This window comes from Pseudomyrmex gracilis, unplaced genomic scaffold (genome assembly GCF_002006095.1).
Source record: "Pseudomyrmex gracilis isolate BER0280 unplaced genomic scaffold, ASM200609v1 scaffold_68, whole genome shotgun sequence".
Lineage (NCBI taxonomy): Eukaryota > Metazoa > Arthropoda > Insecta > Hymenoptera > Formicidae > Pseudomyrmex > Pseudomyrmex gracilis.
The window spans coordinates 213,310-225,492 of record NW_018020652.1 but is presented as its reverse complement, the minus strand read 5'-3'; the positions used below and the strand labels follow the sequence as shown (position 1 = coordinate 225,492).

At 44.9% G+C, this 12,183-nt stretch overlaps 1 protein-coding gene across 15 annotated transcripts in view; it reads left to right on the top strand.

Moving 5' to 3' along the window:
• LOC109854490 (nucleolysin TIAR) overlaps positions 1–12,183 on the top strand; it is a 455,086-nt gene that overhangs the window by 345,491 nt on the left and 97,412 nt on the right. For all 15 annotated transcript variants that reach the window (XM_020427608.1, XM_020427620.1, XM_020427609.1 and 12 more), the window contains one exon: positions 3,344–3,431. In XM_020427608.1, coding sequence (XP_020283197.1) covers positions 3,344–3,431 — 88 coding nt within the window. The remainder of the gene's footprint in view (positions 1–3,343; positions 3,432–12,183) is intronic.

Here is a 12,183-nt window from a genome sequence, read left to right as displayed (position 1 = left end):
GGCAAAGAGAGAGGAGAGAAACTTTTTCCTATCAGACATCGTCAAAGACGGGGACGCGCGCTTATCGCAATATATTTATTAAAAATTATCAACGTGAAACGGGATTTTAAATTTGTAAATAATATATCTTTTCCCATTCTCGTATAACCGGAAAATTGCCACGGTCGCGTACGCGCAGTTTTAATTAAAAGAAACGCCAAACAAACGCAGCGCGATCTTTTTTTTTTTTTCTAGAAATTTCAGAAGACATCGAGAAAGAGAAATTTCGTCGAAACGAAACATTTCGCGTTAAATTATCAATGCAAAGAGAATTTGAGTTGTGAATAACATATTCTCCGCTCTCGAAATCACAAAAGTGACGCGGTCACGTACAATTTTAATTAAAAAAAAAAAAAAACACTAAATACACAAGGCGATCTTGAAAAATTTCAAAAGACATTTCGCGAAGACGAAACATTTCATTAAAATCAACGTGTATAAAGAAACATTTAATTACAAGTACTACGTCCGCTCTCGAAAACCACAAAAGTGATGCGATTTTAATTAAAAAAAAAAAAAAAAAAAAAAACACTAAATCCCAAATACACACGCACACAGCGCGATCTTTTCGAAATGTCAGAGAAGATATCGAACGGAATTTCGCCAGAAACGTGATAAGGAACAACGGGTAAAACCGCGCGGCGAATCACGAGACGCTGAGAATAAACTTCCGTCAATTTCCTGTTGATATCCTAATAGCGCCAAGATCCCGTGCGATGCGACGAGCCAAGTAGTAGGAAAGAAGATGATGAGGATCGGACTAATTCAAGAGAATGGGCCGCTGTGTGTGTGTGTGTGTGTGTTCGCGCGTCCGCGCGCACCCACCGGAACCTCCGACTGGCGAGTAGAGACCATCAAACCGATTGTAATCAGACCACCCTCCGTCTCCGGCAGTCCACACCTATTTCACTCTTCTATACTTTCCGGCATACTCCATTCGGAGTAACCGATGCCCCTGGCCGGCGCGGGCGGAAAGACCTCTCTCGGCGCGGTAACTCGATTTTCGGCCACCCCGTTCTTCTTCTGGTCCATTCCCGCGAATCAGCGCGGGATGAAACCCGTATCGAACCGAAAGAAAGAAGAAGAGGAGGAGAAACGTGAACGTGTGCGAAATGAGAGGACCGGACAAGAGACAAGCATATTTTATCGAGCCAATCCGAGGCTGTACCGCAACACCGCGACTTGCGCTCGACCGCGCGACCGTACGCGAATCGATAATTTATCCCCTTTTCTCCCCCCCCCTCACCCCCGAAAGCTTACTTTGCACATACCGTTTAGTTTAGCGCTCTCATCCGAGCTGAGTCTGTCTGATCGTGGGATTGCGGGGGAGGACGGGACGTGACAGCTTTTTGCTGAGGGAAAAACAAGCGGACATGCGCAACTAAGAGAAATCGCGGCGTTCTCGATTTATTGAGCTGATCAACAAAAGAGGCATAGCTGTGATAATAAATCAAAGAAAGAGACTAGATTTTGAATGCAATCGACGTTTGTAACAAATCGGTTTTGTTTTATTCTTCCTTTTCAGACAAATGGATCCCGGAACATTTGTTGAAGAAATGATGTTATTAGACGTGCAATTAAAACGCAACAATTCCCGATGTTCCGCGTAAGATTTTTAAATATCAGAGTTCCCAACTCTCTCTTTACGTATTTAATAACTTGATTACACATTAATCGATTTATTTATTTATTTATTTATTTATTTATTTATTGTTTCAACAAACGTAAGCAGCACTTGGAACACTCGCCTCAATTAAAAAAAAGACATTTCTTTCGTTAAAGGGACTGCGTTTTTTTTTCTTTTTTTTTTTTTTTTTTAATTGGATCTCGGTTTGCGCGGGGACGTTTTAACGCGAACCCGCACATATATCTCGTATTTTATTAATTCGATCTTGTGGAATAATATTAGCGTCATGTCGTACGACGTGCGAGCTTGGGCAAATTCGATGCAGCATTTCTAAAATGATAAATGCTCTCGCATGATATTATTATTTAACATAACATTATTTTGTAATCAGCCGTCATCGCATATTCCTCATTTTCTCCGATGAATAACGGGGCGATGTGTAACTGCTACACAGTTTTAATAAAATTCTTGTCATCATTTACAATTAATCGGGAGATTTATTCATTCTGTTTCTGCAAACGATTCGATCTCTCTCTCTCTCTCTCTCTCTCTTTCTCTCTCTTTCTCTCTCTCTTTCTCTCTCTCTTTCTCTCCCCCAAACCTCTGGCTGTGATTAATAATTATTTATTAATAATCATCCGCCTGTTTTATGTGTTCCATGATCTGCAGCGTTTGTTCGAGAGACCAGATGCGATCGGTAATTATTTATCACTGATACTAACCGGTATCTATCTTTCTCTCTCTCTCTCTCTCTCGTATACAGCATGATTAAATTACAACCGTGGCTTCAACACCTACTATTTCCCACCGGGTTATTTTGAAGTGTCTATCTTAGAGAGAGGTCGCATCTTGTGTATTATGAAAGAGCTTCGATTACCGCAGCAGCAGCAGCAGCAGCAGCAGCAGCACCAGCTCTCTCTCTCTCTCGCGCGCGCGCGCGCGCTAAGAGTAACTCCCGCGATGTTTCACTTTGTATTATTCTAGGTATTTTAACACAAACGCCGCCGTTAGCGAAGAAACGTGTTCCATTAACTACTTAATGAAGACGCGATATTTGTAGAATAACCGGGCTCATCGTATCTGCGCAAAGAGAGAGAAAGAGAGAGAGATGTCGCGCGCGCACGCAACGCGAGATTTACACGTTATGCGTCGCGTAAATCAATTTTAAAACGTCATATAACCGCGTTCCGATTTTCTGAATGTTATATTTTTTTGATCTCGTTTTTTTGTTTTACACATTTTGCGCATATAAAGATAAATACAGTTGTTTTAAAACGCAGCATCGCGAGAGAAACAATTTCTCCTCTCCGCGTGTGCAGATGCGCTCGCGTTTTTTATCCGCATTGTTTAGTCGGATATTTGACGGCGAAGTTTAATCAGAGAATTATACCGGGTTGGGCCGGAAATAACGAAACAAATAATATTTATCATATTTGCGTTGTGCTCTCTCCCTCCTCTCCCCCCTCTTCCTCTCGTTAGAACTTTTTAATTTGCTCCCAACAATTAATATAATGCTCGAATAATATGGGATCGTTTTTCTTTTTGTTTTAATTTTTATTCCATTTTTTTTTCCCCCCGGCGGCGATTCTCTCCGAAACGAAACAATTGCGTCTCTTGTACAAATTTTTCCTCACAGATGTCTAATTACCTTCCGTCGTTTGTTTCTTTTTGTTTCAGAACACTATCACATATTTGTTGGGGATCTGAGTCCGGAGATCGAGACACACGCCTTGAGGGACGCGTTCTCAGCCTTCGGGGAGATCTCGTAAGTCCTCTTAATCTTACTCATTAAAGACGACTTACCGTTCTGCTGCCGAGTTCTACGCAAGCGATAATATATATAAACGACGCCAATGCTTAACGAAGATGCAAAGTAATCCGAATTGCGCTTTCGACTTGCGCAGACGAATTTCACGCTTTTCCCCCGGCTCGAGAATCTAAGGTAAATGTCCCAGTCGCTCGACAAGTGTCACATTCATTTGTTGAAAACATTGCAACAAAATATTTGGGTGTGTATAAAAAAAGTTAATAAAAATCTAAGATCAAATAAATAATTGCGTAATATAATAAAATTAAAAATATAGTTTTGTGAAATATTAGGCGCCAAAAAAAAGAATTGCGGTTATCTTCTAAAGTTTGTTAAATTAAAAAAACCGCAATATATATTTTTTGCATTAACATTTTAAAATATTTAAAGCACAGAGAATTGTTTTATTGCATTATTGTTCTTCTATTTTATTCTATTCCATATTGTTTTTCTATTGTATATTGTTTTTCAACAATATATAATTACACGTACAAAAGTTTACTTGCTACTTTGTGACATCTCACTTAATTCTTTGATAAATGTTTGCGAGGCCATTGAGACATGAGATCCGGTCACTGGGATATTTACTTTCTTGAGTATAAATCAATTGTTTGTGATACACTTTTTCTATACAATACGCCCACAAGTATTGTATAATGATATTTACGAGGAGGAGATCCGCGCGCGTGTAATAAGGTCGCGAACGTCGTTTCTCCCGTCGTGCTCCTTTTAATGTCTCGTCTCGGAAGTGCAATTTATAAAAACCGCGAGTGGCGGTGGTGGTAGTCGAACGCGCGCGGCTTCGGCGTTGCCGAAGAAAAGCCGGCGGCGTTGGAAAACGTCGAGTGCCGACGATAAATGGACGTGTTCGGAATCCCGTGGAATAGAGAGCGGAAAATCCGGAATATATTTCGTTTTATCAACCGGTTCGCGCGCGCGCGCGCGCGCGAGAGTTTATTACTTACACTTACACATTTGCACTTTTAACGATATCCCTCCCTCCCCCCTACCCGTCTCCTCGTTCGAAACTGAGCTGTTTTACGAGTTCCCATCATCGTTCCCCGACGTGTTTCACGATGCACCGACGCGAACAATAATAACGCATATCTCTGCGATCTGCGCGCGGCGGCAGCTACACTCAACCAAGTCCTGCGACCTTGCGCTCCGTTAAACCCCCGGGTCGATAGATGCATGACGATAATATCGCGCGGGCACCGATACCCTTCGAAGTCTCGGGGCGTCGCTACGACGAGTTAGAGGTGAAGTCGCGTCAATCTCCGCAGTCTTGATCGATTGTATCGGTAAGCCGGTAACACTAAGCCGCGCGCATTTATGCGGCAGCCAACCACCGCCGCTCGAGAGCAGCTCGGCGAAGCCGATTTTACGCATCTCTGCAGACGGCATTTAGAGAACACAATTAATCCTCCGCGCCGAAGCTCCGCGCCGCCCCATTGATTGATGGCGCAAACGGAATTAGCGTTTTCTTACACCGGGCGCTTCTTAATCGTCGCATCGCTGTAAATTGCGATAAGAGTATGGAACGCGAAATTACGAAATACAGAAGCAATTAACTCTAATATCTATAAAACTCCTCCCCTCGGACTCTTTCTTCGTCCAGCATCAAAACTCTCTTTAAAAATCGTTAAAAATAATATAAAACTTTTTTTAAATTAAAAAAAAAAAAGAAAAAACAACAGAATCAATAGACACTCGAAAGACGAACTTTTGCAAATTTTCAAACACGTTTCAAGATCAAATAAATAAAACGCGTTTACTTTTTAAGGTGTCAAAGAAGTGGATTAACTTCTTTTATGTCTAATGCGTGTATTTCGCAATGAAAAAAAAAAAAAAACAATTATTTTATTCAGAGATTGAACGCGCAAACGAAAGTTCGCCAATTTCGCGGATCATAAGAATTTAAATCCGGTTTCGAAAGGGGCGCGGATTACCGCGCGCATACCGTATGCCAAGGATTCGTGATGGTCTAAGAATAGGGCGTAATCAGTGGCAGAGAGAAGTTCGATTTCGCAAGGAAATTACGTGAGCAAAACAAAAGGAAAGGTATATATTGAGCTTTAGCATTTTGCGAGCATGCGAAGTGTCAGTAAGACCGCGCGCGCGCGCGCGCTCAACATCGATTCGATCTTCGCGGGGGCAGCAAGAGTTGCTACGCCCTGTCGATTTCACGTGACGAAAAAATCAGGGACATAATATCGCGCCCGCGAATATTATTCTGCCATTTTCATCGCGACGTTTACTTCACGCGATGTGTCTCCTCTCTCCCTTTCTCCCTCCGCCGCGTATTTATTACTACGTTTTAACAACGATTTATCATCCGGCGCCTCATCATCTCTCTGTATATCCGCAGCGGATTAAGAATCTCGATCCGTAAAAATCGCGGAAGGTGAAATCGCTCTAAGGAGATAGATCTTCGTATCCGTTTCCACGGCGCGCGCGCCGCGCACAAGAAATCTCCATTCGGAGATTCCCGCGTCCTGATTTATTCCTGGCTCATGCAGATGCACCACCTCTGCGTCGCGATCGCGAAACTTCGCTCGGTAGCGCGTTTGCTCCTCGGACGGAGGAAGAAAAAAATAAGAAGAAATCCCCCCCCCCCAACCCTCCCCCCTGCCCAAAAAAAAAGCCAGAAGAGAATCGCGCGAGGTATCGAAATTTTCGGATTCCAATTTAAACTCGGCCTTCCGCGAGCGACAAGCGTGTTCGGCGGCGCGAAACAGCTGGATGTAGGTAAGGTACAGTTCGCGCCGCTTGGCACAAGAAGACGGCAGAAAAATGGGCCCTCTCTCTTTCTCTCTCCTTCCCCCGTCCGCGCGCCTCCGCTCCCTCCGGAAAAATCGATTCAAACTCGCTCCACGAGTACCTAAGCCGCGCTTTAAAAAGCTAGTGAAAAATTGCCAGCGGTTTTCCTCTTTTATTTTGTTTTTTCCCTCCTCCTCCCTAACGTTTCCCTCTTCTTCTTCTTCTTCTTCTTCTTCTTCTTCCTGTGCCGCGCCAATGTTCCTCACACGCCTCCTCCTCTGTGGCGCGCTCTCGTTTTCCCCGATCCCAGATACGGTGTGTTTCCCTTCGCCCCAGCTGGTTTATCCCGGAAAGGCCTGCCATGCCTCGTTCCTTACGCGATAAACATTCGTGATTAATTACATCTTTAGCGCGCGATCGAGACCGATGTTACACCACGCGGAGGAATTGGTGCGCGGCAGCTTGTGAATATACGGCATGGAATAACAAAAGAGAAAAAGGAGAAAGAGAAAAGGCGGAGGAGGGAGAGGAGGGAGGGGAGAACACAGACCTGTCCAAATCTGCCTTTGACTTGCCGCGATAACAAACGCGGCGGCAACGTGGAAAGGCGGGTGCGAGTTACGGGTGGGTGTGAGGGAGGGGGAGGGGGAGGGGGAGCACACACGTCGAATTGTACAGTCGATACTCCTGCGCTAAGCAATTTCGCGATTCTTCTACACACGGTCGGTCAGCGTATTTCTCTCTCTCAAATATGAGCAACGCGCGCGCGCGCCACGCCGGCGAATATCGCTTGCCAAGCGTGAAACGCGGTTTAGCGCTTCTGCTTCTCTGCGAACCTTTATGAATATTGCGCCATAAATTTTAGTTTTATATACGTACGCGCGGCGCGCGCGCGACAGACGCATTTTGTACACGTACGCGATACTATCATCACGAAATGTCATCACAAAGCATAATGGCTTTCTTTATGTTTTTGCATAAAATGACGAAAAAAAAAAAAAAAAAAAAAAAAGGAGACGCGCGAGTGAAACTAGAAAACTCAAGTTATAATTTTCCGGAAACACAACCGAAACGCGCGCGCGTGAAATATAGTCTTGCGTGTGTGTTAATGCACACACACACACACATATTTACGCACGCATATGTTATACATATATATATATATATATCGCAAGCATAATTATATTTAACAAAGGAATTTAATTACAAATTGCCGATTCACTTGCTATGAACTAGAAATTTTAACAATGCAACTTGAAATTTTAACCGCGTAAATTAATTATCGGCCGTTAATTTACAAACGATGTGCAACATCGAGGCATAAATCAAGCTTTTAATCGATGTCATAATTACTGATAACACGAAATACACCTATTAAGATGCGTTTAATGACGCTTTCATTTCCGTGCGCGCTCGCGCGCGGGCGTTTAAACCTTTCAAATGCGTTTTCCTCATTAAGATAAATGTCCCCAATGACGATACAATGCCAATCGCCGGATATTTGTTAATAAAGAAATAACAATTATCGAACGTGTGTGTGCGAATATTAATCGCAACACATATACATATCGAGTATTCTTTTGAGACAAATGTTTTAATTAAATTAAAATTTCCAACTTTTTTTCACGTGAACACTTTGTCGGAATTACTTCTTTGATAAACGTCGTCGGGACGTTAGTTTGTCTCTTAAGTTATTTTTCACGTCGCAATTACAAAACGCTCAAGCGCGCGCACTTGTCGCCCTTCCTCCTTCTACTCTCGAGGAAGAGAGAAGCCCCAACAATATCTCCCGAAATTTAGGGACGGCCGTTTTAGAGAGAGAGAGAGAGAGAGAGAGAGAGAGTGCGTGACTACAATGACTACAATAGGAAAGGGATTTCTAGAATGGTCTATTCACATGAGTGCGACAACTTGCTTGGACCTATGTCCACATTTGCATACAAGCACGTCGCACTTACCGCCTTGATTACTCCTGGAGATTCGAAGTATAGCCACCGGGATCAAGTCGCGAAATAGTCTCTCTCACGTTAATACGCTGACGCGCGCGCGTTATACGTTTTTTACACGCGCGTGAAATTAATAAAGAATTCACAAACCCGGGACAGAAAGTCGCGCGCGCGCGAGAGAAACCGATGTGACGTATATGATAATAGTCCGGGAAGCTATTCGAAGGAAGCAATTCACGCGGCCGAGTGTGTGTTGTTCGCCTTTTAATGGTCACGTGTTCCGTGCACTTCCGTACAGCGTTAGGCCGTTAGTGTCACAGCTTGATCTCGGCGGAGAACCAAAGCTCGCTTTCAGGTTTAAATGGTGGTTAAGTAAGCCAGCACACGGTCTCGCCTCGGGCCGCCCTTCTCCGATACACGTACCATTTAATATACACGTTTCCCACACAGTCGCGCGCCTCCATTAAACGCGCGCGCGCGCGCACGCTCTCTCTCTCTCTCTCTCTCTCTCACCAACTAACTCGCTCGCGCGGCCAACACACATTTGCAGCAAAGTCCAGCGCCGCGCACAGCCTAACTTATGATACACGAAGGCGTCGTTATAACCAGACCACCCTCACGCTTTCTCTCACCGCGTCTCTCGACCGCCGCGCCTCCTCTTCCTCCATTCTGCCATTTCGCACGTCCGTTGCTACGATCCCAGTTTTAATCCATAGATCTAGAACTGGGACTGGGAAGGAGCTGGCGAGACGTCGGCGGCGGGATTCTCGCTGAAGGCAAAAGGGTATAACGCGAGTGGTGTGCCCCGGCGTGTCCCCGAGCAACGCCGCGCACATTGCTGTATCCGAGATTTCGTTATTAATATTTAACTACGGCGGAAAGATTAAAAAGTTTTAGGAATTTTAATATAGCCGGCCCCCGGGGAGTCGTTTCCATGCTGAAACCCTGCGCCAGGCGTTTCCACACGTACACGCACGCGCGCACGCACACACACACACACACACATTATATGCACCGTGTGTGCATGTACGCGCGCCGTATTCCCGCCGTGTGATGGGCGAACACACACGGTGGAAATCGCGGCGCCCCGTTTCTCACGGGGGGTGGCGAACAGAATTTTAACGACCCTCGTTATCAATCTCGCGACCGGAGAGAGCGAGTGACCGGCCGATCGACCCCGATCGGCTTCGCGGATGTACCTCCCTCCCCCCGTTGTTCGTTAACGCTCCACGGATACCGGGAAGCGCGCCCCGAGTATATTGCAGACGAAATTCCCGATTCGATCGACGAACAGTTCCCCGGCACGTTCGGCCTCGCGGTCTTCTTCTTCTTCTTCTTCCCTTTGCCCCTCGTCTGAGACGCCTATCTCGCTTATTTCTGACGTTTCGGTTACGTATCGCATCGATTTTCGTTCTTTTTTTTTGTTTTTTTTTTATTTTTTTATTTTTTTACATCAACCCCCGCGCCAGCACCACCATCGATCCCACTGTCTCGGGATAGGGGTTAGGGCGCTTATCGCACTCTTCACGCGTGATCTACCACGTATACAACGTGCGTCCGAATTAATGTTTCGCTGGACGTGGCTCGCGAAACGCGCACGCATGACCAGAGAGTCTAAATGTCGAGAGTTCACGCGGCCTTTTGTTTTGTCCGGGTCTTCCCGAGCGATCTGTTAAAAAAAAAAAAAAAAAAAAACGCGTGTCCATCGGCAACACTTCCCCCGTGCCGGAGAAGAAAGACACCATAGGCTTATTGTCAGCCATAGGCTTATTGTCGAGAAGAATCGAACTTTTGCACCGCTGTGCAAGCTTGAGCACGTTCGTTTCGTTTCAACCCTCGGAGGACGGTAGTACCCACCCCTCTTTTCCGGAGGGCGTCACTTCTGATCCATGTTTCCATCGCGTGATTAACAAGCCCCGCTTTTGCGCGCGCAAAACCGAAATATCGAATATACATTTTATACGAATATAATTTTTTATATATATAATTTATAACAAATATTCTGCAAATTTCTCTTTATTGTTTTAAGTATATTAAAATATATATTTTTGTAATGTTTATTATTGTTAAACACACAAACGTAACTTAACAAATACCCTTTGAATGAGACCCGGCCAAATGGATTAAACAACATTTTATGCATTAAATTCGTTAAAACTCTATACAAACGGTTATATAAACGCGTGGAAGCGCAAATGCGAGTGGGAAAAATGCTTTTTATTCACGTTGTTATGTTTGCGAGAGCCGTAATAGGCGAGCTAATAAAAGCCGGCGTTGCGGTAACCTTTGGGATAAATGATATCGATTACACCATACGCGCTTGTGATAACACCTGTTTTTCATTCTCTGCAACATTTAGAGTGACGTGACTCGGCTCTTTAATCTTCGTTAGGGAAAAAGGTATATCGTAAAGTAACGGGGAGGGAAGAAGAAGAAAAAAAAAAAAAAAAAAAACTATTTCCAGCGCGCGCGTAGCGACTGGGAAGTTATTTATACGCGGCGGTAACTTCGCTTATAAATTACGACGCGCGCGGTTCGCGTATAAGCGTTAACACGCCGATAATGATCGAAATATTTCGCGGCAGGTTTACTCGAGAATTCGTCGACGTTATTTATTCCCCGGACCCGGCTATAAAGAAGAACCGTGTGAGAGATACCGTCGAAAAGGAGTAGAAAAGAAGAAAAAAAAAAAAGAAAAGCGTGATTGCTTTACTTTGCGGATCGTCGCCGTCGTCGGTCGACGGGTAAGCGTAAAAAGAAGTGTCGGCGCGGACGGGGGGGAGGGGAGGGAGGAAAAAGAGGTAAAGCGAGGAGAATGAGAAGAGAGAGAGAGAGAGAGAGAGAGAGAGAGAGAGGCAGCGGCAAAGGGCGGTTGGAAAAGTTGACAGCCTCCGAAAGTTTCGACACCCTGTAGGGAAAGCGACGGCTCGATTAGTTTGCAAACGACCGTAACTTTTGCTCGAGATCTTTATCCGTAAAAGTACAGACAACTTTCTCGTACCGCCAAGGCGGTGACGTTGGCGGGGGCGGGTAAAGGATACGACTAGTTCAATTGTAATGTCGGGACATAATAATTCAGCTTTCACTGTCCGCCCGGTGTTATTTTTTTCTCTCTCTCTCTCTCTCTCTCTCCCTCTCTCTCTTTCCCTCCCTCTTCCTCTCTTCCTTCCTCCCTCCCTCAAGCGCTTTCTCATTTGCGCGTATTTCTCTCCCTTCTCTCCGCTTCACCCCTCTCGGTTACACTGTCGTGCCGGCAGCGTGTGGCACAGTTAGACTTTCCCGCATTACCGCAAAGTAACTTCTAACTCCGCCGTAATTTTTTCAGGATTATCAACGCGCGCACGTGGTCGACATTCGTGCTTGTCAGCCGAAAGCTTTTTAAAACTTTGCGACAATAGTAACGGGAAAGCGCATCTAGAAATGTGCATATTTTACGCGCGGCAAAAAGTGAAAAAAAAAAAAAAGAAAAAAAAAGTCACGTATAACGTAACGTTCGAGTTTACGTCGCCAAACGTCGTAATTAATAATACGATTCGATTGTAATCTCTCTCTCTCTCTCTCCATCTATCTCTCGTTCTTTCTCTCTGTTTAATGGTTGATTACCAGATGCTCGTCCATTTCATTTGTGCTGATGCGCTCTCTGGGCCTCTCTCGCGCACGCAAGTTCCGCGAAGAAAGACGAAGGAGTGGGATCAAAGCAACGACGAGACCCAACGAGAAATAGCTTGCCGGATATCGAATTTCGAGGGTGGAAGAGAATTATTACTTACGAGCCCGGGCTCTCCGCGTACTTACCCTCTTATTGGCTATCCGAAAGCGACCGAACATTTCTCATACCGGGTAAACTCCTATTTACTCGTCGATACGTTTTATTCAATCCTAAAAGTAGCGCGGCTCTGACATAAGCGAATGCCAGGAATTACGCCGAGTAGGTATGTCAAGAGGAATTCCGAACCCGCATAGCGCTTACGCTTCAGCGGAAATTCCTGAAAATGTTACGATCT